Source organism: Cololabis saira, chromosome 17 (assembly GCF_033807715.1).
Source record: "Cololabis saira isolate AMF1-May2022 chromosome 17, fColSai1.1, whole genome shotgun sequence".
Classification (NCBI taxonomy): Eukaryota; Metazoa; Chordata; class Actinopteri; order Beloniformes; family Belonidae; genus Cololabis; species Cololabis saira.
This window is the reverse complement of record NC_084603.1, coordinates 26,055,409-26,081,238: the sequence shown is the minus strand read 5'-3', so window position 1 is coordinate 26,081,238 and position 25,830 is coordinate 26,055,409. Positions and strand designations below refer to the sequence as shown.

At 41.8% G+C, this 25,830-nt stretch overlaps 1 protein-coding gene across 1 annotated transcript in view; it reads left to right on the top strand.

Annotated features, from left to right (window-relative positions):
- Nucleotides 1-16,823, top strand: part of pcnx2 (pecanex 2) — a 35,197-nt gene extending 18,374 nt beyond the window's left edge. Inside the window, exons 23-40 of the mRNA XM_061745711.1 lie at nucleotides 89-230; nucleotides 349-526; nucleotides 1,730-1,838; nucleotides 2,304-2,433; nucleotides 3,424-3,482; nucleotides 4,097-4,312; nucleotides 4,392-4,645; nucleotides 7,136-7,369; nucleotides 7,547-7,650; nucleotides 8,769-8,913; nucleotides 9,084-9,314; nucleotides 11,192-11,349; nucleotides 11,524-11,640; nucleotides 13,405-13,586; nucleotides 15,723-15,889; nucleotides 15,982-16,056; nucleotides 16,146-16,322; nucleotides 16,444-16,823. Coding sequence (XP_061601695.1) covers nucleotides 89-230; nucleotides 349-526; nucleotides 1,730-1,838; nucleotides 2,304-2,433; nucleotides 3,424-3,482; nucleotides 4,097-4,312; nucleotides 4,392-4,645; nucleotides 7,136-7,369; nucleotides 7,547-7,650; nucleotides 8,769-8,913; nucleotides 9,084-9,314; nucleotides 11,192-11,349; nucleotides 11,524-11,640; nucleotides 13,405-13,586; nucleotides 15,723-15,889; nucleotides 15,982-16,056; nucleotides 16,146-16,322; nucleotides 16,444-16,617 — 2,852 coding nt within the window. The 3' untranslated portion in view covers nucleotides 16,618-16,823. The remainder of the gene's footprint in view (nucleotides 1-88; nucleotides 231-348; nucleotides 527-1,729; nucleotides 1,839-2,303; nucleotides 2,434-3,423; nucleotides 3,483-4,096; nucleotides 4,313-4,391; nucleotides 4,646-7,135; nucleotides 7,370-7,546; nucleotides 7,651-8,768; nucleotides 8,914-9,083; nucleotides 9,315-11,191; nucleotides 11,350-11,523; nucleotides 11,641-13,404; nucleotides 13,587-15,722; nucleotides 15,890-15,981; nucleotides 16,057-16,145; nucleotides 16,323-16,443) is intronic.
- Nucleotides 16,824-25,830: the final 9,007 nt, after the last annotated feature.

Genomic DNA, 25,830 nt, shown 5'->3' with positions numbered 1-25,830 from the left:
TATCAATATTCTACAGCATCATGTTGCTTTTACTAAGTTGTGTCTGGAGGAACCCTGTGGGAACTCCCTCTTGGCTCTTGTGTTACAGAGGATGCCGTGCTCATGTGGTTTGAGCGTCTGTACGTCGGCCTCCTGTGCTTCGAGAAGTACGTGGTGTACCCCGCCATCATCCTCAGCGCCCTCACCAATGACGGCTTCGCCCTCAGTCACCGCAAGAAGCTGGGAATCCAGTGAGTGGACACATGCGGCTCCAAAAAATACAAAAAAGCACGTAGTACCTCCAGGCGTGGGGAGGGAGGTGAATCGCCTGTTTTAACTCGTCTGTGCTCGTGTTTGTGCCGCTTCCAGCTGTGACGTCCTCCTGACCACGGTAGCTGGGCTGAAACTCCTGCGTTCATCCTTCTGTGATCCCAGCTTCCAGTTCCTCACGCTCCTCTTCACGCTGATCTTCTTCCACTTCGACTGCCCGCACGCCTCGGAGAGCTTCCTGCTGGACTTCTTCATCATGTCTATCGTCTTCCACAAGGTAGAAGAGCCGGCCCTAATGGCACCGAGAGCATCCGTCATGTTACAGGGAGCCTGATCTGTTAATCACTTGAATTATGGGGACAAGAAACCACTCAGACACAATTCCAATAATTTAGAGTGCTGCAGCACATTTGATAGTCTTTGTGTAGATAGAGTTCATGAAGACGCACTAGGATCCCATCTCTCATCCATCTCCAGTATTCAGTTGTACATTTGCAATAATCCCGTGAAGGTAGGATATTGCTTTCACAAAGACTTCCGACATTCCAGAGTCTGAAGATGCTCCATTTCCTCCATCTTGCAATCCATAGACCGAAACACATCCCTGATGTCTGAGCTCACTGAATGTGCTTTGAATAGAAACAGCATTGAATAAACTCCACCAGACGTGGCCAACTGGCCGTGGAAAGCTCCATCTTTGCTCTTATTCCCTCCTCCAAGAACGAGTCCTCCATCGCTGTTTAACTTATTAAAACCAGCCCGAGTTTGTCATTATAACATTTGTTAATAATTGTTATAGGAAGGTTTCAGCCAGTGCAGGAACTGCGTCCTCGGTGTCGCTCATGCAGCCTCTGGACTTGTGCAGAAATGACACGTGCACCAAAACTACGCAAGAACCCTGAATGAAAGGCAAAAACTTCAAAAGCACAATATGTCCTCTTTAATCTTCAAAGATAAGGAAAACAGCATCAAGGTGAACGGGGGAAACAGGAAACAAGTGTGACATGAGAAATCTCTCCGTCCCTGAGTTAGTCGGGACAGTTTTGTGCCTGACGTGAGGATTTATCGCTGACCTTTTTAAAGTGAAATAAAACACCACTAAGTGTACACCGGGGGCGGCTTTATTCCTCACAGGGAGCCTGTAAAAGCAGTTTGCTCTTCCCTCAGTTTCCCTGGAGGGGCGTTTGCCAAGTTTGAGAAAAGTTTCTGCCGCAGGAAATCAGCAAAGAACCAAATCTGTTAAAAAACAAACAAAAAATGCTCCTCAGGGAAAACTGTCCTTCTCCTTGAGAAGATTACATGTTTGTGTACGTTTCAGTGCTGATACCCACTGCTGCTAGATATTGTTGGCTATTTTAAATGTCAGGATGGGCCTCACACCAGCCCGACCCACTGAAAACATCTAGTGTGTGAGGATCACAGAGCAGGTGGAAGAACACAGACCCCACCCCTCACATCGTGTGTTTCTGTTTGTTTCCAGATGCGCGAGCTGTTGCTGAAGCTCCACTTCATCCTGGTTTACATCGCTCCCTGGCAGATCGCTTGGGGCAGCGCTTTCCATGCCTTCGCTCAGCCGTTCGCCGTGCCTCGTATCCTTCCTCCACGGCTGTGTGTGTGTGGGTGTGTGTGTTTGAGGGCTTCGCTTCCCCACTGCAAAAAATCTAAATCTTAACAAGAATATTGGTTTTATTTCTAGTTAAAATGTCTAATTTTTAGTCAATCTCATTACACTTAAAACAAGACTCATCACTGGAAAAAACAACAATAATAAGTAGAAAAATCTGCCAGTGGAAGTTTTTTTGCTTGTAATGAGAAGATAAATCTTGTCCCACTGGCAGATTTTTCTACTTACTTCAAGTGAAAATTTACTTGAAACAGGTGAAAATTGTCAAATAACAAGTTATTTTTCTGGTAATGACTCTTGTTTTAAGTGTAATGAGATTTTTTGACTAAAAATTAGACATTTTAACTAAAAATAAGACAAATATTCCTGGTAAGATTTTGAGTTTTTGCAGTGCCCTGTTTGTGTTTCCTTGACCGGTGTGTGTGTGCAGACTCAGCCATGCTGCTGCTGCAGACGCTGCTCACCACCGTCTTCTACACCCCCCTGGCTCCCTTCTTGGGCAGCGCCGTCTTCATCTCCTCTTATCCGCGACCCATCAAGTTCTGGGAACGAAACTACAAGTAAGGCCTCGACTGAGCGCATCAATGACTGAGCGAGTCTCTCACAGAAACCTGTGGGTCCACATCTAAGACATTTAGTTAAACTGCTGATTAATAAATAACAAGATATTTAACCCTGAAATGATTCAGTGAACCTTCTCAGCTCTGAACGACCACATCAAAGACACATCCTGTGGATGTGTAACACGTTACTGTGTTTCACATTATTACTCTGCAGGACATGAACAAAGCTGTCAAATGTAGATGTTGAACTCTTTGCGGCGTCCTGCAGACAGAGAGACTTTATCCAATAACACAAGATCTTTGGAAAAAGATTGAAGCAGCTCAGGATGGAAATAAAAACAAAAGCATGGGAACGTGTGCTGCTCTCAGAGCTGATGGGGGTCCCCCAGCAGGCTGAGTGTAACTTTATTTTGTCATAAACAGAACAACTTTAATATTTAACTGATGCATTTCAGCTTGTTGTCGTGATAAAGCGCTCAGGCCCAGCCATTATTATAGCCACAAGCTGAGTGTTGCAGTCTTGACTTGTTAAGATATTCCTCCTCTCTCCGCACTTTGAAAGTAGGTGAATAATAGAATACAAATATTTAAAACAGTGCTGTTTAATCAGTTTTGGAAATTTATCAACTTGCAGTACTTACATTTATATTTTTCATGTCTTTTTTTTATTCTGAGGGAGAAACAGGCCACATCATCGTTTATAACACAGAGTCTCTCTGCGTCCCGTTACTTATTGAAGTCTGTTTCACTAAGAGACTTCCAAAAATACTCCTGCAGCTTTGTTTAGCAACTCGCTCATGTATTATATATAGAAGTGATGCAACAGAATAAGTTGCTCCCGGTGTGTGTGGCTGTGGAGTCACGTGGCGTGTGCAGATCTGGAGGATTTCCAGGAGACCAGACGCTGCGTGTGTTTACAGCCTGATGTGTTTGCACGTGCATGTGCTCTGTCACAGCGTTTACCGTCTTTTCTCGTGTTCCTTGTAGCACGAAGCGAATTGACAACTCAAACAGCAGACTGGTGTCCCAGGTGGACAAGGAGACAGGTGAGTCCTTTCTATAGTCACATCTTTACGATGCTGCATTTGTTATCCAGACATATTGGTTGTTAAAGGGGACCTATTATGAAAAACAGGTTTTCTCTTGCTTTAACATATATAAAGTGTTCTCCCCTCAGCCTGCCAACTCAGAGAAGGAGGAAAGCAAACAAATTCTGCAGTGTCTGTACAGCCGCCCGGATGAGCCATCCAGTGTGATGTGGATCTACGAGCCGTTCAGATTCTGCTCCCGTTGTTACATAACAACGGGAGCGATTTACATCGGTTGGCTTCCGATGCGTGAAACCACGCCCACAACTAACTCTGCCGGCCGGAGCTTCCGCCATTTTTTCGTAGCGGTGTATTGCGTCATTCAGGCAGCCAATCAGCACAGTGCCTCATTATCATAGCCCCGCCCACTCAGAATCCTGCATAGATAATGAGGTTAGAGACTGGGATGCTAAAGACATGGCTCAGAGGCTGAATTTCTAATTTATTTAGCAAAAACAATCAAAATCTTGTTTTTAAGACATTCAAGGCCTGTTTAAAATAGGTATTAGATGCCATAATAGGTCCTCTTTAATCTCTAAGTATAGAAAAATCAGCTTCTTCCTCTCTTGCAGGGTGTGATGACAACAACCTGAACTCCATCTTTTATGAGTACCTGACCCGCTCGCTGCAGCACTCCCTGTGTGGCGACCTCATGCTGGGCCGGTGGGGCAACTACAACGCCGGGGACTGCTTCATTCTGGCCTCGGACTACCTCAACGCCCTGGTGCACCTCATCGAGATCGGCAACGGCCTCGTCACCTTCCAGCTGAGGGGTCTGGAGTTCAGGGGTACGCTTGCAGCATCCCGCCCTCCAGTTCAGTTTCACTGTCAGCTCTAACGGCATCCACGCGTGTCTTTACGTCCCAGGTACGTACTGTCAGCAGCGAGAGGTGGAGGCCATCACCGAGGGCGTGGAGGAGGACGACGGCTGCTGCTGCTGCGAGCCGGGCCACTTGCCTCACATGCTGTCGTGCAACGCCGCCTTCAACCTGCGCTGGCTGGCGTGGGAGGTGATGGCCACCAAATACCTGCTGGAGGGCTACAGCATCAGCGAGAACAACGCCGCCACCATGCTGCAGGTGTACGACCTCCGGAAGCTGCTCATCACCTACTACCTGAAGGTAACGCCTGCAGCACCCGCGACACGGCGGCACGTGTGCCGGCTGTGGAAGTTCCTTTACCGCTTACTCACACTCAAATCTTCTTTTCAGGTCTGAAACAGATCCCAACAATAATAGCTGGAATGTAGGGAGTTTAGTCCCAGTGAGTAGACAGTACTCGAGTTGTAAAAAGAAATCAGGGGGGATGGTGGATTTTATCATATGGGGACAGATAATTTGTGCTGATTACAAATAATATAATATGTTACAAATAATAGCACTGACCAAAACACCTGCAGAAATACTGCAGGAATGACATAGCAGCAGTTAAATGCAGCCTTCTGTAAGCTTTAAATATCCACTGGGCTTACATCAAATACATCAAAACACAACAATAAAAAACACTTTTCTGAACTTATCAATATGACTCTGTCCTTCACAGGATAAGTAACATGGATCACTGCAAAAACTCAAAATAAGAATATTTGTCCTATTTCTAGTTAAAATGTCTCATTTTAGTAAAAAAATCTCATTACACTTCATTTCCATCACTGGAAAAAACAACAATTTTCACCTGTTTAAAATAGATTTTCACTTGAAATAAGTAGAAAAATCTGCCAGTGGAACAAGATTTTTTTGCTTGTAATGAGAAGTTAAATCTTGTCCCACTGGCAGATTTTTCTACTTATTTCAAGTGAAAATTTACTTGAAACAGGTGAAAATTGTCAAATAAGTTATTTTTCTGGTGTTATTTTTCTGGTGATGACTCTAAATGTTGAAATAGCAGTAAAACCACATTCATTGATGAAATGACATAAGGGATGGAAAGGAGGGATGGCAGTTTTACAGGGGGGATGATTTTGACTGTTTTTATTTCAGGGGGGATGCCATCCCCCCTCATCCCCCCTCAACTCGAGTACTGTGAGTAGATGAAGTAAAACTATAATGATGTAATTTCAAACAGATGACATCAACTGGACGCTGTAGTGATGATTTGATGGAAAAGCAGAATCCATGAAAAGGAGAAACTCAGAGAGTCTTTTTGGATGATTTTGTCAACAAATGCAGGAATATTTAAAAAAGAAAGACTTGAATTAATTAGCATATTTCTCTTTTTGCAGTGAGAAATGTAATAAACAAAGAATGTGGAATGTCAAAGCTGAAGATGTGACCTCTGATCCCTCAGATGATGCTGCATTAAGAGCTGTAATCATCATCATCAATCAACAGCTGATGTAACTACATAAAAGAGTTCACAGTGGAAAATCTGTCAAACATTAGAAGCCGCAGCTATGCTCACAAATGCCTCTGAAAACTTGACGTTAACCCTCTTCAACATCCCTGGGTGCAAAGGCATCTGGGATGGATCGTTAGATACTGGAAACATGTTCTCCCATCAGATGAACCGCTATTCCACATGTTTTTGGGGGGCAGTTAGATCTGAACCCAAGACAGAAAGCATCATCCAGGAACAAGTGTTAAGGCCGGGGGTCTGGCATGGTTCATAGTCGTACCAGTGCTCTTGGCAAAGCTCATTTACACTTCTGTGAAGGTCGCATTCATGCAGGAAAGCAAGGTTTTAGAGCAAAATATGCTGCCTTGAAAACAAACATAGTTTCCACATCCATGTGTTTATCAACAAGACAAAGCAAAACCACATTCTGTACACAAGCCAAAAGCATGACTGAGGAAGGGAAGGCAGCGAATATGGGACTGGTGTATTTTTAGAAAAAATGGCAAGATTACGGAGTGGAAAAGGCTTTACTTTCCTATGTATGTATGTTTTTAATGCATGTATTTATTTATCTATTTATTTACAGACAGTATATGCTGGATGTGAGAATTGTTTGTTTTTCCACATCATCCCATTTTTGTCTGATATAGTTTTGTAATTCTGGGGTTGTATTTCCCGATTCTTACATTAGTTTTGCATAAATTAGCACAAATGTACGGTGACCACAAACTCTTAGGTTTGCTGCTGAAGTTTGTCCCTCCTTACAAGTTGTAAGTTGGCTTACTTATCTTTGTGATAGACACAACACAAACATCTGAACAGCTGCTGGACGGCTGGTCATGAAACATGTTCTGTTATGAGGTAAATGAGTCTCCGCTCACCTCATTAGTGCAGTTATTGGTTGGAGCTGATGCTGTATTTCCCTCAAAGGTTAATGCCTGACTTTGTGAGGTTATCTGCTTTAAAGTTTGATAAGTTCTTCCTCCAATCATGCAGAGCAGTATAATCCTAACTAACTATGATAAAAAATGAAATATTCCACTTGTCTCGACGGACTGGAAGCCAAAAGGTTAAGTAATTTAGTAGGCGGTTAAAACTGCAAGGATCTGCATAAATCCCAGCTATGAGTTCCAGCTCAGCAGCAGCAGGTTCAGACGGGGTCAGCAGCTAAAACACATCTCCATATGCACAAGTGCATTTCTGATTTTGTTCCCTCGTGTGCAGTGTTTTCTTCGTCTCCAGACTTACTCCTCCTTCTCTGTCCCTCCCGCTCTCAGAGCATCATCTACTACCTGGTCCACTCCCCCAAACTGTCCACCTGGCTCAAAGACGCCGCCGTCCAGGAGGCGCTGCAGTCCTACACCAAGTGGCACCACATCGAGCGTGACCCTCAGGTCTTTAGCGTGAAGATCGATGAAGACTATGTTCATTGTCTGCAGGGGGTGACGCGCGCCAGCTTCTGCAACGTCTATCTGGAATGGGTCCAGTACTGTGCTGGGAAGATGGAGACGGTACATCACTTTAAGATTCGTAGGCGCAACATGTCTGATATTCTGCACAAACGAGAAGTTTGCAAAATGTTCTGTGTACAGTGACACAATACTGCAACACAGCGTCGCCAGAAATGCATCGTTTCTTCTTTGTCGACGCGAACCATCATCTTCATCAGTGTCTGCATTTGTGTCCAGCCTGTGGAGTGCGATGAAGACTCCCCTCTGGTGACTCTGTGTTACGCTCTCTCCGTCCTGGGGAGGAGATCTCTCGGCACGGCGTCTCACAACATGTCCAACAGGTAAACGAGAGCAACACATTTCAGTCACGGGGAACATTCACACACACTCAGGGTGTGTTTTAGCAGATATTACTAAACTACTGAACTAAAGTTTCAGACAGGAAACAAATCACAAAGGTGTCGAAAACTTCCATCTGGTTAATGTGACTTTGGATGTAAATATTTAACGAGAGACGTTGGTTCTTATTTGAGAGGAGGAATATTCCACATTTTTATTCATATTTGGCCTATACATTAGTGTTGGTTTGCTTGCATTTCAAGTCTCAGAAATTGTTGTCAATCAAGGTAATTATTCTTGAGAATCAGCCTTGACATTTACTGATATATTTACTGAAGTAAATAAACCAGTAATACGCTGTTAAATATCCATTATCACAGTTGATTTATTTAAAAATGTTGTGCTAAGATGTGTTTCCCTCAGGCTCACATCTAAAAACATTTAAATATCTGTTTTATGTTGTTATTTATGTTATCTATATAACAAGCTAAATGTACAGTGTTGTTTAAGAGCAGGATGAAGTTGACTTTTGCTTGCAGTTGCACGGACGCACCAGCAGAGGGCAGTAGCAGCTAAACCCATTATACAAACACAATTCTGTCTCTGCAATCAAATTACTTGTACAGGACTGTCTCAGAAAATTAGAATATTGTGATAAAGTCCTTTATTTTCTTTAATGCAAAAATGTCATAAATTCTGGATTCATTACAAATCAACTGAAATATTGCAAGCCTTTTATTATTTTAATATTGCTGATCATGGTTTACAGTTTAAGAAAACTCAAATATCCTATCTCAAAAAATTAGAATATTCTGGGAATCTTAATCTTAAATTGTAAACCATAATCAGCAATATTAAAATAATAAAAGGCGTGCAATATTTCAGTTGATTTGTAATGAATCCAGAATGTATGACATTTTAGTTTTTTTAATTGCATTACAGAAAATAAAGGACTTTATCACAATATTCTAATTTTCTGAGACAGTCTTGTATTATGACCTGTACATTTGAGGTAGTTTGTATTAAAAATGGGGAAAAAAGACTTAATTATCTCACCATTCACCCATTCTCGTCTCCTTTCTTTCCCTTTTCCCATAAACTCCCTCCTTCCTCCAAAAAGCCTGGAATCCTTTTTGTACGGTTTCAACACCCTGTTCAAAGGCGACTTCCGCATCGCTACAAAAGACGAGTGGGTTTTCTCTGATCTGGACCTGCTTCAGAAGGTGGTGGCTCCGGCGGTCAGGATGAGCCTGAAGTTGCATCAGGTGAGGAGGTCTTTGAGCTGTGTTGCAGAGCCGCTTTTCTCAGAAGCATGCTTCTGTCTGCATTGTAATGACTTTTCATTTCTAAGATTTTGTTTCCAAGAACTTTGTGAGTTCAACAGAAATGTTCTTTTAAGTCCAGTGACATTCTTGATGACTTTCTTACCCTGCAGGATCACTTCACATGTCTGGAGGAGACGGAGGAGGCGTCTATCTTGTACGAAGCCATCACAAACTACCGCAGCAGCCTGGTAATCTGCCACGAGAGTGACCCCGCCTGGCGCAAGGCCGTGCTCTCCAGCCGCGACACGCTGCTCACGCTGCGGCACATGATCGACGACGGCACGGACGAGTACAAGATCATCATGCTGTATAAAAGACACCTCAGCTTCAAAGTCATCAAGGTAACAGAGATGGGATGTTTGGGTTTTGGCCACGCTCTCCCTCTTCCAAATTAATGACACTTTTTTAAGGACAAAATACCTTTTAAAGGGGACATTATGTAAAAAAAAATGCATGAGAGGATAGATTGGTCTCTGAAATAACCACCAAGATAAATCTGCAACAAGGTGACCATGTCTCGGATATCTGGCCATCATGTATTCATGTAACAAACATCTATTAATCTCACTTACGATATATAGAAATCATGTACAAAGTTTTCTGTGATGATTAGAGATTTTTATTTGAAACCTTTTCACTTAATGAGCGGTTGAGATTCAAAATGCTGAAGTTCTGGAGACGTGTGCATGCACGTGTATATTAACAGGAAATCGTCCGTCTTTGATCGTCCAGTTTCACCCAGTTCATTTTAAATGTTCGTGTCACGTCATGTACGTTGCACTGGAACATGAACACTAGAGGGTCAACGTAAATGACCTATAACGCTTATTGCTGCTCATCATCTTCCTTTTTAAAGGGGACCTATTATAATATCTAATGTCTATTTTAAACAGGCCTTGAATGTCTTAGAAACAAGCTTTTGATTGTTTTTGCTAAATAAATTAGAAATTCAGCCTCGGAGACATGTCTTTATCTTCCCATTCTCTAACCTCATTATCTATGCAGGATTCTGAGTGGGCGGGGCTATGATAATGAGGCTCTGTGCTGATTGGCTGCCTGAATGACACGATACACCGCTACGAAAAAATGGTGGAAGATCCGGCCGGTGGAGTTACACCGTGTCCTAACTGCATGCGATGCGAACGAGCGTCAGCGACAAAATCAATTCCATTTCTTTATTTTCTATTGGACTGTCCTAACGGGCTGCAGCGCTGCGCAGCTCGCCATTTTGAGCTGAACATTTGTCGGACGCCCTGCTTCTATTTTCTTCCTGCCGCTTGCGTTGAAAGCCGGTTGAAAGCGCTGTAGGAAACGGTCATGGATGAGGAACGGCTGATCCAGTTAGTTGAAATGAGAAGTTATCTCTATGATACCTCCTCATTTCACTACAAAAACCTCAATAAAGTGGCAGCTGCTGGAGGGAGATGGACAGAGAGCAGTCCGATGTGATAGTCGGACGCTCACATGCAGTTACACGGTTTTATAGTTGTGGGTGTGGTTTACATTTTGGTTACGTAACGAAAATGCGTAGAATCTGAACGGCTCGTAGGACATAGGTACGACCTGGACCGGTCGCCAATCAGTCGTAGTTCCAGTCCGACATGAACAACCTCACATGCCTTGAATGTCTTAAAAACAAGCTTTTGATTTTTTTTTGCTAAATAAATTAGAAATTCAGCCTCTAAGCCATGTCTTTATCTTCCCATTCTCTAACTCATTATCTATGTGGGATTCTGAGTGGGCGGGGATGTTATGATAATGAGGCTCTGTGCTGATTGGCTGCCTGAATGATGCCTAGAAAACGGCGGAAGCTCCAGCCGGCGGAGTTGTTGTTGCTGTTCCGGCCAGAGTTAGTTGTGGCCGTGGTTTCACGCATCGCTCCCATTGTTCCGTAACGACGGGAGCAGAATCTGAACGGCTCGTAGAAGTCACATCACACTGAACGGCTCATCTGGGCGGCTGTACAAACACTGCAGAATTTGGTTGCTTTCCTCCTTCTCTGAGTTGGCAGACTGAGGGGAGACCACTTTATATATGTTAAAGCAAGAAAAAACCTGTTTTTCATAATAGGTCCCCTTTAAATGGAGTTCAACACTTGGGAAATAATGATAACTTGTCAAGAGTCAAAGGAGCAGATCAGTGAAGCATGTGACAGTCCTTCTGCTCCCCCCTCTGGTTTTCTGCTGCGTTAGGTCATTTCTCATCTCTCTTTCTGCAGATCAATAAGGAGTGCGTGCGAGGTCTGTGGGCCGGCCAGCAGCAGGAACTGGTGTTTTTGCGTAATCGAAACCCGGAGCGCGGCAGCATCCAGAACTCCAAGCAGGCGCTGAGGAACATGGTCAACTCGTCGTGCGACCAGCCGCTGGGATACCCCATGTACGTGTCGTTCCCTGTGCCGCCGCTGCCGGCCGTCACCCGGAGCATAAGATCAGCGTTAATGTCAAATACTCAGATCTGTTCTAGTTAAGTCTCGTTAATCTGCTCTCAGTCGGCTCCTGAAGCATGTATTTATTAGAGTTAATGTGAGATATTTATGTCTTTAATTTGTAGGTACGTGTCACCACTGACGACGTCGTATGCAGGGACGCACCGCACGCTTCGCAGCATCGGAGGAGGAGCGTTAAGCCTGGATATCATCCGGTCCTGGCTCTGCTCTAAATGGCTACGGTCAGGACATTTTCCCTATCCGTCTGTCATTCTCTTCATTTTTGTTCAGTCTTCAGCCAAACCTCTCCGGTCCCATCAGTTGGCAACTCTTCATGTGAACAGACTCAGTTTGATGTCCATCCATTCCTCTGCTGTTGATACCCACATCTTTCTGATCAGGGTCCCTCCGGCCTGCTGGAGCCCGGGTACATCCTGAACAGGTCGCCACTCAGTCATAATTCCAGGCCTACATGAACAACCTCACACGCTTAAAATCCCTCCTCCAGCTAATTCAGACTCACCAACTACCCTGACACGTGTTTCTGGGTCGGAGTATCTCCAGGAAACCTGCACAAGCTTTGCAAGAACATGCAAACTCCACATGGAGAGGCCACAGCCAGGATTTGAACCAGCAGCCTTGTGCTGTGAGGCAACAGTGCTCACCCCCCCCCCTCACTTACGTGCACAGCAGAAGCTTTCATGTCCCATTCAACCATCTAGCCTCAAAAACCACATGAACCTCATTTCATCATGTGATCTGGATGAAATATAATTTCACGAGGGACATTTTCAGTCCTGCAAATACTCAAACATGGCTGGGACTGTCACTGAACCATAAATCTGTCTGCCAGAAAATAAGTTAAGCGTGCCCACCAAATAACCTGTGGATAACCTCGGCTTGTGACTGCGCCCTGTTCTTTTGCGAGCAGCTTCTCATCTCGTAGGATGAGCTGTATCCATTTCTGTTTGGCGTAAAAAGTGAAAAATAGATGTTTTTTCTCTTTGTGCTGTTCATAGCACCTTTTTTGCCTCATGATCTTTATTGAACTCAGTTTTTGCCTTCTCTGTTTGTACTCTTCCTCTTATCATATTTGCTAACTTTATTCTGCAGACAGTTTATTTCTATCTAGTTCTATTAAAACTAGTTGTGCTGTGAGGCAGCAGTGCTGACCGCCGATGACATGATGCTTTGAGTCATCAGATCCAAACCATTTACAGGAGTAAAGTTAATAGAATCAGAAAAGCGTCCTGCGGCTGTTGATTATACTTTCTAGCCATGATGGCCGACTTGGGCCTTAACAAAAAAAGGGGAAAGTTTCAGTAACCCACATTAAATTAAAATGATGATGCTCTCGTTCAGTTAGAGTATGAATCCGTTTGGATGAAACCGTGTAATCCAGCGTCCTGCTGCTCCTCCGGGCACTTAATGTCAAGGTTTTAAATACACATACAGGAACGTGGAAGTGTACGCCTAAGAGGAAAAAAAAAAAGCATCCCCTAGTCCTTCCTCCAGTGTCACATTTCCATCTCCCTCTTTAATACATTAACTTCAAGAAAGTGAATCTGGCGGCCTAACCTCTGCAGGTCAGCTCATGGTGAGCACCTCTGTGGCCGCGCAGCTCTCTGTTAAGCCATTTAGGGGCCGAGTTTTCCTTTCAGATTAGATTAGACTCGTAATCCTGTTTTATCTGCTGTGAGCAGTGTTGTCTTCCTTCCACTAAGCAGTAAAATGAGCTAAGGCGCTGGATGGTGCCTCATCAGCCAGATTACGTTTAATTTATTTAAGAGGAAGAGTGCACAAGTGTTTGTCACATATGCTAGCGCGGTTACGTAACCCCCCCCCCCCTCGCCGCGGGTCCAAGTGTGTGTGGTTTGACCAGCTGGGGAAGTCAAAGCTGGCGGCACGTTTAATGGCCCGCTGCCCTTTTTGCATCTCTGGCGCTGATTCAGAGGTGGATGGATAAGTCAGAGCCGTGTGTGTGTGTGTCTGTGTGTGTTTTCCAGGGTACGTAAGGACAATCTGACCAGCTGTAACAGCGGCGTGAACATGGAAGACGTGGACTGCGGTGTCGGCGGTTCGTCCTCACTGAGTCAAAACCGCCCGTCGTCCGTCACGTCCAACAGCCTGAGCATGTACCAGCACAGAACCCGGACGACACGCAGCCACCGGCACCACAACACGTCAGGTACGTGTTGCACAAACACCTGCTGACTAGGGATGGGCGGTATGGACTAAAAAATGTATCATGATAATTTCTGGCATTTATCCCGATAACGATAAAAATGACGATAAAAAAAATACCAATTCAACTCCACCTTTGTAACTATAAATCTATCACCACATTCAGTCTTTGGAGCCCCCAAATCACTGCTCTAAAAGAATACTAAATGCTACTTAACTACACCAATTAAATTTAATTGATAAAAACCAATTAAATTAGTACACCTGTACTGCAAAACTGTAATGACTCTATCCCTTTTTCTTTCTTTCTTTCTTTCTTTCTTTCTTTCTTTCTTTCTTTCTTTCTTTCTTTCTTTCTTTCTTTCTTTCTTTCTTTCTTTCTTTCTTTCTTTCTTTCTTTCTTTCTTTTGTTTCTGGCTCATATCTTTCTTTCTTTCTGGCTCATATTTTTCTTTCTTTCTTTCTTTCTTTCTTTCTTTCTTTCTTTCTTTCTTTCTTTCTTTCTTTCTTTCTTTCTTTCTTTCTGGCTCATATCTTTCTTTCTTCTTTCTTTCTTTCTGGCTCATATCTTTCTTTCTTCTTTCTTTCTTTCTGGCTCATATCTTTCTTTCTTTCTTTCTGGCTCATATTTTTCTTTCTTTCTTTCTTTCTTTCTTTCTTTCTTTCTGGCTCATATCTTTCTTCTTTCTTTCTTTCTGGCTCATAACTTTCTTCTTTCTTTCTTTCTGGCTCATAACTTTCTTCTTTCTTTCAGGCTCATTTCCTTCCTTCCTTCCTTCCTTCCTTCCTTCCTTCCTTCCTTCCTTCCTTCCTTCCTTCCTTCCTTCCTTCCTTCCTTCCTTCCTTCCTTCCTTCCTTCCTTCCTTCCTTCCTTCCCTCCTTCCTTCCTTCGTTTCTTCCTTCCTCCCTTCCTTCTTTCACGCACACGTACGTTTTAAGTCAGGCTTCACATAAAAACGTCATCAATGGGAATTTATCGTTTTTACCGTGAGATGACAAATTCTTACCGTGTGGAATTTTTTGGACGGTTTATCGTGAACGGTAAAATATCACCCATTCCTACTGCTGACCTGATATCCCTTCCTGTAAGTGTGTGCTTTGATGAAATGTACCCGTCCAGTTGTTACAGTATCTGACCTGCTGAGTAAAACAGCTCATAGGACACAGGACAGTTTTTTTGTGGGGAGTCACCATCAAACGAAAATGACAAGGGACTAAAACTCCCCGGAAGTGACATTCAGGCATAAACAACAACAGATAATCCTTTTCCAGTCAAACACAGACCCCTACGATACTAGAACCAGACACTGAGGGGTTGGTAGGTGAGCTAGAACTACAGCGTCCAGGAGTGCGTCCAGGCAACCATATAATCAGCTACTGAAAACTGCTGTTTTGTTGAATTCATTTTAAGATAATGTCATGGAAAAAAATAAGACATACCGTATTTTCTGGACTATAAGCCGCACCTTCATATAAGCCGCACCCGCTCTATTTTAAAAAGAAGATATGCAAGCCGCAGATATTTATGTTGTTAGATTAGATATTTACTACATGTACAGAACGATTTTGAACTGTAAATGATGTACATGTTTGTACCTAAATAGATCTTTTCCTAACAGTGTCTTTTAACACGGCAGCAACTTTGCTGATTAAAATGGGACAGAACCAAGAGAAAATAACCAGTATTTATTTATCTATTTATCTGTTTGAAATCTGCTTCTACCTACTTCTATCTGCTAAAGAAGAAGTAGTGTATTCTTCTTTGCCTTTATTTTGTCTTAGTTTTGATTCTAATTCCGGTTAGAGCGCCCGAGCGGTGGAAGAAAAATCTACAGAATAGCCGCACCTTTGTATAAGCTGCATGGTTGAAAACCTATGAAAAAAGTAGCAGCTTATAGTCCAGAAAATACGGTAAGTAAGGGCTCAAACCTGCCTCTTTTCTTTTTAAGAACAACTGTCACAGGTTGCCAGATTCAGACATTGGGGCGAGCCATGGCTCGGAGGGGCAGATACACGTTCTGATCTAGAAACCAAAGCTGTTGGGCAACTTTGATTCGGTTCAGACCGGGTTTTAATTCATCAAGTCATGCTTTATACTTGTTTTTATATGTTTATTTGTGACTGTTGTGTGTTTCCTCAGGAAGGAGAGAGTACCGCAGTCGATCGGTGCAGCCTCAGAGTCAGCGCCCCCCCGTCACCAGCCAGTCAGGTCCCATTCTGGACTCGGCCTCCTCCCACGGGCTGGTCCAACGTCTGTCCAACAGTCAGCTGTCCTTCAACACCTCTATCGCTTCCATCTTCTCCCAGGTATGCACGTCTTTGTCTTAAGCAAATCTACAAAATTGTGGATATTTTAGTGTCTCTGCCGCAGGGTGAAGTGGGTGTTTCTCTGTCGTCAGGTTCCACATCTCTCTGGAGCTGCAGGGATCAGCTCACAGCTCCAGGCAGCGCAGCATCAGCAGCGCTCCAGCCAGGTGGGAACTTTCAACACCTCTATACACTGAGATTTCTCTCGTCCCCGTACCACCTGAGCATCTGTTCATCGGCGGTGTCTTTCCTCCAGGTTTCATCATCTTCCTCCACGCTCAGCCTCCTGTTTGGGAAGCGCAGTTTCTCCAGCGGTCTGGTTATCTCCGGACTGTCCGCCGCTGAAGGCGGCAACACCACCGACACGCAGTCCTCGTCCAGCGTCAATATCGCCCTCGGGCCTTCGCACAGGTCCAGCAGCAGAGCAACACAGGTACGACACCAGTCAAGAGCTTTGTTTGAGGTTAAATTTAGATAGAAAAGTCTCTTTACTCTACTTTCAGACATATCACCTGTATGGAAGTTCTTACCTTTCTCCTCACTTTCTTCTTCAGTGGACATCAGAGCCATATGAAACTGTAGACCCAACACATGTCAACGTTCCCGTTACAATGAAGGACGGCACGCAGTCGAGTGATCAGTGCTGCAGCCAGGGATTAGACAAGACCCAGGAGGACTCAGCTTCTGCCTCAACAGTTCCAGAACCCACTGATCAAAGGAGCGATTGAAAGAGAATAATATAGTTATTTATGCTGGTATACAGAAAGGACTGTATGAAAAGTGACGCACATACATACACGGGCTTGTGTGGAAGAGCACCCATGCACACAGACCAGCCTGTATCTCGCCCTCAGCATGTGGTCACACCATGTTGTCTGAATGTAAAGTCTGAAAACATGATCCTTGATCAAATTGATAAAATGAATACGTTTTTGAATGAGGTGTCTTCTTTCTGTATAGGTTTCATGTTATCCACATGTCAGCAGAGAAGAGCAATGCTGGCATCGGCCCCCATTATTACCAATAGTCAGGTCATTTCTGGACAGTTCATCAAGGCACTGTGGAAGATGTTTTACATTTGTGATTTCTGCCATCGTGCAGAAATGCCCAACTTCTCAATTTCATTTGATAATTTTATATGACATTACATTTAGCAGATACTTTTATCCAAATCGACTTACAACAGAGGAACACAATCAAGTTAGAGTAACGTTAGATCTCAGAGTAGGTGTAGATTAAACAGTATTTAAATAAATGCAGGTATTTATATAGCGTCTATTACAACAGAAGTTGTCTCTTGGCTTTTTCCAGACACCCAGAAGATGACCCCCGAGCAATTATTACATAAACAATGGCAGGTACAGTAAAAACTCCCCTAGTGGGAGAAAAACCTTAAGACAAACAGTATCGAGAAACCTGGACCAGGACCTGGATCATAAGGGGGGACCAGCTGGGCAGAGCAGGAAAAGAGAAAACAGACAGAGAGTGAAGAACAGAAAAAGGAGAGACATAGAGACAATGGCTAGCTGGTGCACTACAGGGATGACTATATAAACAGATGTAGACAGCAGACACTGAGGTGGTCAGAGGGGGGGGCTGCAGCTCCTGAAGCTCTGGCCTGCAAACATGCACAGAAGAGGAAAGGAGGGGTCAGACCAGCACAACAAACTACAAGAACAACGGAGAACAATGATGGTTAAGAGATACTTCTAATGAACAACTCAATCAATTTAGGAAATTATTACAGGATTCATTTTATTCAGTCAGACTAAAACATTAATAATTATAGCAGCCGAGCCTATAGAGTTTTGTGCACAACCTAGTGTGTGTGTTTGTGTGTGTGTAAGAGAGAGAGAGAGAGAGAGATATAATTTATATTTTATATATAATATATATATTTGTTTTCAAATAATGCTAAAAGTAAACTTTGTGTCCAACTTACTATATTATGTAACATATTTTGAGGTGTCTATCTACATAAAAGTGACATGAGCCTGTCATCAGAATGACACATATCATGAACATTAATGTTTATGACTGTCACCAAGTGTCATTTTCGTAGGCTAATGTAAAGTTGACGCTGGTTTGCAGACATTACAAAAAAAGAATGACTCCTAAATGTTATGTCAATGAAAGGTTCATGTCACTCTCAAGCAGACAGCTAAAAGTGTTAAAGTGGTATTTTAGCTTGTCATAAACTTATTGTTTGCAGGTGTTACAGCTTACAATTATGATCATGTAATATTTGTAAAACATTTCTTTGCTGAAATAGATATATCATTGGTAGGTAACCAGAGAAATAACACTAGTGAAGTTACATTTCTGCTGCTCTCTTTCTCTGTGTGGACTGTTGACACAGGAGTGGAAGAGTCACAGAGATCAGGCAGTGGTGACTATTTTAGCCGCCCTCATTCCACAACAGGATGCCACAAACACTGTCGCCCAGAGACTTTCACTAGACCGGCAGACATAGCATGGAAATGGCTCACGTATAGTAGGCCATGGCCTCCACATATCGTTTAAAGATCATGGTGGTCCGCCGTGGCCAAAAATGCCCTGGCCATTGTTTGATCCCAGACTGGTGGAGCTCTGTTAGGAACATAAGGTACTATTAGGAGTTTGGCCGTTTTTGACTTTATACGCAAGTAATAAAATGTTAATTGAATTCTGAGTTTTACAGGGAGGCTAACACTGGACAGACATGGTATTGCTTGTTGATTCCTGTCAGCACTCACGCTGCTGCATTGTGGATCAGCTGGAGCCTATTCAGAGAATTACTAATTACTAATAATACACTACAGTAATCTAGTCTAGAAGATACAAATGTGAATTAGTTTTTCCGCATCACTCTGGGAGAGGATCCTCGTAATCTTTGCGATATTACGGAGATGGAAAAACACTATTTACACGACAAATCCTGATCAAAAATAACACCAAGGTTTCACACAGTTGTACTGTCTAAGTGCTACTAAAATTACAATTAAGTGCAGCTCAGGAAGTTACAAGGGGGATTGGAGTTTACAACAGAAGATTTTCTTGAAAGATGAAAGTATTTAACACCTTGACCACAGAGAGGGACAACTTTGCTCTTGTGGTCACTGGTAACTTGTTCCACCATTGTGGAAGAACATGAGTTTCTTCTGAGATCTCCTTGTGCGAGGAGAGGGCGAGGCCAGTTATGGGTTCTTGAGCAGAGCGCTGTGCCTGCAAAGGGGTGCAAGCCTTTATGGTTGAGTTCATATGGGCAGGTGCAGACCCCAAGATCACACTGCAAAGTAGACGTACAGTAGTTGGCGTTTTGACGACAGATTACAGCTAAAGTTTAATTTACTGTTCTTCACAACACACTCTTACGCTGATATTTTTTGTCACTCTGATAAAGTCACCTTGTTTATTGCTCTGATTAGTGGAATCGCTAACCAACTGTATGTAAAGTAGTTTGATAAGAAGCCCTTGTCCTACGGATAGTATTCAGACCCTACATCTTTCTGTTGTTGGCTCTGATCTATCAGACTACCTCTCCACTCTATGTCCTCCAAATTGAGAAGAACCAGTTAAAGTGGTTCAGAAAGCATCCAATTAGGTAAACATTGGTCTTTTTTATTCTTAATTCAGAAGTCTGTCAACATTTAAATTAACACAACAAATGTAAAAGTTATCATTTCCATGACTGCACTTTTTGATGAGTTTCTTACATCACTCCGAATAAGCAAATAGCCTATAGTCCAGAACCACAGGATCTGTGAATGTGAAAGCATGTCATTTTCCAATTATCCATCAATACATCGGTTTTCTAAAACTACTCTGTTCATGGTTTTAAGTGTTTTACAGCTGTCATCAGTTGAGAGAGCACTCTCTGAAGCAGTCAATGGTCCTTCAGAGAAGTTTCATAATGTAACATATGAATAAGTGGAACATAAGAATCCTGGAAATGACTTGTACATCTGCGTCAAATGCACTCTATAATATAATATAAGAGACCTTTAAGATTAGTGTTTTCTCGTTAATACTGTCAGGCAGATAAATCAGTAAAGACTTTTTTTCTAACAAGGAACTTTTTATGGGGTTGGACAGCTGTGGTGTGCCATGTGGACCGAGGTAGTAAAGTTATACAGCTGCTGCTCCTAAATGACAGGTAAGACTCTCCAATAAAAGTATAAGAAGAGATCTGAAAGAGGCAGACCCTGCAGGGTTTTTCTGGACAGTGACAGTGTTACTGCTGCTAGTGCTCAGTCACAGCTCTGAGAAAATTAATCTTCTGAGACTCTTAACGTTACGTAGTTTTTTAATAATAAAACCTTTAAAAACGGATTTTTATCTCCATTTCATGCTGCAGCCCAGCGAGCCAGGTCATAATATTTTTGCGAAAGTGGAAATTCTTTTTTTCCAAATCTCACAGAAAGAAACAATCACATATGGAAAAAAAATCTATTATTTATTATAAGTTGTTACATTAAGTTTCTCTCTAGCAGCACTATTTAAATTACGGATATTCAAGGGCAGTTACCACAAACTGTAGTTCTCTCTTAATGCAAGATGTCATCATGTAAACAAAGACAGACAAAGAAGATAAGATTAAATGTACCACAACATGGGCACACTGTTAACGTGACACTGACATACAAAGTTCAAGGCTGATAAACAACAACTTTTGTGTTTTAAAATGTAAGTGACAAAATCTTTCAAGTTGGGATGAAATTAAAAAAGCGCATAAAATGAAAACAGTGTACAGGTTTTCGTGACAATTACAGCTTTAGCTGAAATTGGTGTGATCAGTTGGTATCCACATGAGTCATGTAGCAAAATGTCCAGTTCCTGTTCAGAAAGGTCTGTGGGTTACATGGCGTTAGTAGATTATCTGTGGATGGTTTTGAGAAATGAAGCAAATATGACAAAAAAAAGAAACTTGAAAGACATGTAACAAAACATGTTTCTTCAGGATCATTTTAACTTGTGAGTTCATTTTCCAAAAATGTCTTTGACCTGTTCACACGGAAACAAAATGTAGGTTATAAATATGGCACATTTTATCCACCAAAAGCATTGTTGCACTCCAATGGACAGTAGCACTAAAGACAAAAAATGACAACTTTGATGGTCCCACATTTTCAGAAATCTTCACATTGTTCAACTATTTGTTAAATAATTCTTTAAAGAATAACTTGACATTTTGGTAAAAGTGTTTATTTGTACTTTTTTGACAAGAGTCACACAATGCAATAAGTCTAGCAGCTAGTTAGCTTAGCTCACAAATGTTGTGTACTTTGCGAATCATAAACCACAAATTTTCATTGTTTTTTTTTCACATTCACCCCAAAAATAAAATGCACATAATAAAAAAAGATATTAAGCAAAAAGGTTTCACCATATTCTTTAGGTAACAAGTCCTAGCTAAACTAAGCTAACCAGCTGCTAGGTGAAATTGGTTTCAAACATTTTTCTAAAGTAGTTTTTCACAACCTTTACAGTTTACCAATACTTTGAAACAACAATAAATATTCGTACTCAGTCGTCTACGCTAGACGTGGGTGAAAATATTTATTTATCTGCGACATCATGCACTGAATTTTCAATACTAACCTATTTGAATGTTTTTACAAAAACGCAAGTGTTTTTGACCATCGTTAAAAACAGATTCACTGTGCATTGCTGTAAGAAGTGGCTTGAGTGAGTTTGTTTTAATTGCTACAGTTTAGAACAGATTATCAGTTCCTTTGATCAATCTCTGAGTCACAAGTAAAAGCAATCAAAGTCAGGGACGACGTGATCCTCGAGGGAAGGGGCACAGTGCTTTGAGATGCTTGTGTACTGGCTACTTTTAAAGCTTCATTATCATTTCCTCATCTCTGCATTTCAAATCAGAAAACTGAGGTCACATATGTCCTTGTGTGGCAAGATGAGGGCACAGTCTCCTTCCAGTCTCACCGTGTTGAAGATCAGTGACCAAATTTACCTGCTTTGATCAAATAGTCAGGATCTCGGTTATCTTTAAATGTTGTCATGAAAAATGTGAGCTTGACTGACCCAAACTCTTGATTAAGAATAACTGTTTTGGAGAAAAGTTTTCTGCAAATCAAGCATGCGGAAATTCCCAACCGTGGTTTGTCATTTGTTAATACAAAAGGGGTCAGTTAGTCATTATGGCAGAACCGTGAGACACTCAAAAACAGGAATTAAACACCCACAACTGTCAATATTAGTCAAAACGTACTAAAAGAAAAATATGAACCTCTTAAAAGAGTTTGACATATTTTTAATTGTCTGCATACTGCAGTACTTGAATACATACTCATACAGTATTGTTTATAGCAAATAACTGAATTATTTCATTTATTTAGCACAAAGCATGCTGAATAGAAAAATGTCACTCAATTGTCTAAAGTGACTAATTCTTTTTATTTTTCACCTGCAGGTCATATATCAATGTCTGCATTTTATCTACAAAGGCATGACAAAAAACCAAGAGGTTTAGGCATCTAAATCAATAAAGAATAAAGTGATTGCCTAAAACTGTCGTTAATCAACTTCAAGCAGTACCTTCACAAACATATTGTCTTTCCTAAAGCAGCACAAACACCTCTAGGGGAGGTACGAAAGAGACGTCACGAGGGTGTCGGCGTTCATGTAGGAGGAACAAAACGTCGGTGCGATTTCCGCTGTTTCTGCTGCTCATAACAGTGTTGTTTTTTTTGACATTTCAGAGCCCAAAAAAAGCAAAAAACAAAGATAGAAAAAGAGCTCTTAAGATCAGTTGTGAAGCTTAAAGAGGCACCATATCTAAGCGAGGGGAACCCAGACCCTCCATTTACCAGCCAATAAACCTGCAGTCATGAGGCGCCCTCTCTCACATCCTTTAACAGTTGTGAAAAAGAGAAACCCATGTGTGCTTCACGTCAATGCTACTTTATCGACACAGTGACCGGATGTGGCTACAAAAAAGAAGAATAGAAAAATTGTTTTTCTGATGACATAGCACTTCCATAGATGCACTGTGTGCACTGGCATACAACAAAAAGATAAACATGGTACAATTTGAATTATTCAATGGGAAGTGGATCACTTTTATTTCATTGAATGAATGTGAACGTGCACTCCGAAGGCAGGTTTGCCTTAACTCAGCCCTTCAAAGCCAGCGTATGCAACCCTTGAGGGGAAAAAAATGACAGTCTGACTTGCATGAATAAAATTTGAGTTCATAAGCAGTAAACTGCGTTTGTTTGCTGACTTTATGACTTAACTGTACCTCTGCTGCTTCCTCACAATGCTTCAACTTGTGGCAACAATGGCTTTTGTCTAGCAAAAGTTACATGGTCTATTAAATAATATAAAAAGTGGGGGAGAAACAGACAAGGATAAGTCGTGGGTGGTCTAAATATCGTATTTACTGCACAGACTCGGGGGCTGGGTTCAAATGTCTTAGAAAGTCATGATGTGGTTGCATCCTAAATAAATAAATTCTCTTTCTTTCCTCAGTTAATGCAATTACAGCCTGACTAATTAGAGCTTTTCCCGTCAGCAGTAATCCAGTCATCTATCTAACCAAGACTCCAGCACACAGCCACATAATGTCAGACAACACATTTATTCGTTTTCAGCAAGGATTCTTTTTTTTTTATATATATATCATCACGAAGGCATATACTATTTTCTCTGTATATTACTTGTTCTATATATTTATATACCATATTTATATAGAAACAAAAATAAGCGTACATTTTTGCTGAATAAGATTGAAGAATATCCGCAAAGGGCAATGTAAACCATGGTCCATCTAGACAGGTGAAAGGTGCGGTCGCTCGCCCTTTCCCAACTCACCCAAAGTAACAGATTTGCATAGGCAAAAATGGGATTAGCCCTTAGAAAGTGGATTCCTGAATTCTTTATAGAGATGCAAAATCTAGTTCAGCTGAACACAATTTACAACAAACATACATACAAACAAAAATATTAATAATAATGTTGACTAGGCCAAGCTCTCTTTAACCCCTCTGGTCATATACATATAGTCATTTTTCTGTGCACATGTTTTTGTTTACAGTGTTAGGCTTCAAGTAGATCTAAAAACAACTTGTACATAACAACTAGATGTGAAATAAATTAACCAACATGAGAGGTAGTGAAAAGCCTAAAGAGACGTTTGTCTGTCTTCTTATTCTTTTTTTTTTTAATACAAAGGAAAAAATAAAATGTGTCAGTAAGGCCAAAACGTCGCAGACCTCCGTTTCATTGGAACACTTCCGCTCTCATTGTTATTTTTTTTCTTCTTTTTAAATCAATAAAACCAAAGCCATGTTTCAAAGACCCACTCACTTAGATCCCATGGAAATTTAAAGACAAAAATCTAAACAGCGATGACACCACATCACTTCAAATCATTGTCATTGCTTGTAAAATCCACATTTGAAATGCAGTTATTAAAAAATAAACAACCGTGTACTCTTCCCCGCTATGTAAAAGTCAGAATAAGTTAAGAAGAGAGGACGTCAGCAGAAAATCTGTGTTTCTGCCGCGTTGGTCCTCCCCGTAAAACACTACCAGTTTTAAACTCAGAGGTCCGTGCCAGCCTCAAACCCGCCGGCTCGTAGCTCCCCACTGTTACGAGTATTTAATACACGCATCTCACAATTTATAAATGTAAACTTGGTTTGATTGCACCATGATTTCATTATCTGGTTCTTGGTGAAACATTCTCGTGTTAATTAATATATAGACAACAAGGAAACATAACCGTACCGTGCACAGGAGGGATGTTGTTTTTTTTTTGTTATCAGCAAGTGAGCTTTGTGAGTGACTGAAAAAGTTCCAGAGTTGTCCAAGCGCAGCATCTAAAATGCCTGCGTTTCCTGAAAATTAAAGCTGTTCCAAGGAGTAAGTGCGAAAGTCGACCTTCTCTACCAGAACTGGGTACTGATTTCATCTGCCTCCGATCAACCAGGCACATGCATGCACAGCTCTTGATTAAAGCAGCCAAGCAGTATCAGCCAAGCTCTGCTGGGTGTTAATGTAGTCGCACCGTAGTGCTGTGTTTTCAAAAGTGAAAGAACTCATTTCAGTAAGGAATATTGGAGAAACTCTGGGATGATTATTGGTTTCCTGACTTTATAATGATGACTTACAAGCAAAAAACATCACAACAGGTGGCTTTTGTACTCAACATGACAGCTTATGAAGCATTTGTAATGAAGTCTGGAGGAAGAAAAACTCCAAATCCCATGATTCCATAAATGCTTTTTCATTTTAGGCTCAAGCAAAAAAAAAGAAAGAAAGAAAAAAAAAGGCCTGAATATCTGTTTTTAACAATAAATTGAATTATCTGTCCCCTTATTTTGTTCCTTCAGTAAAACATGCAGACACTAACCACAGGCAGACAGCTACATTAATGATCCTACGATGGCATTCAAACATTTTGTGCATCCTGAAAGGCGCCGTGGTTAATTGATGCGATAACCTTAAAACTCCAAAACCAATCTCAGACAACGAGACGCGGTCTCAGAACAACCCTGGCATCCAGCTGCAGGATCCTGCAGCCTCTGCTCTTCGTCTTCCTCCAGACCAAGCTTGGCACATGAACTTCAGGTAGATAAAGGAGGCAGCGACATGGACGCCTATGTTCATCAGCGAGGAGCAGCACTGTTTCTTTGACACTTCAAGACTGAACCAACCACAGACCCGACAAAGAAGGTCAATTATCCATCAAAGTATGTGATAAATGACTGAACAATATAAAAAAAAAAGAAGATATTGTAGTCATGCAGGTTCTGCTGGAGAGCCAAACGTTAAGGAGCAGGTTCAGGTTCAGGTTCCATCATAGTTCTCATCATATCAAAACATTGGGTCCATTTGGATTGGCTAAAGATTTTAACAGGACATTTGGCAAGAACCCCGTAAATGTTTTTTCTGTTAAGTGTGTAACTGCACCTCTCTCTCTCTCTCTCTCATAC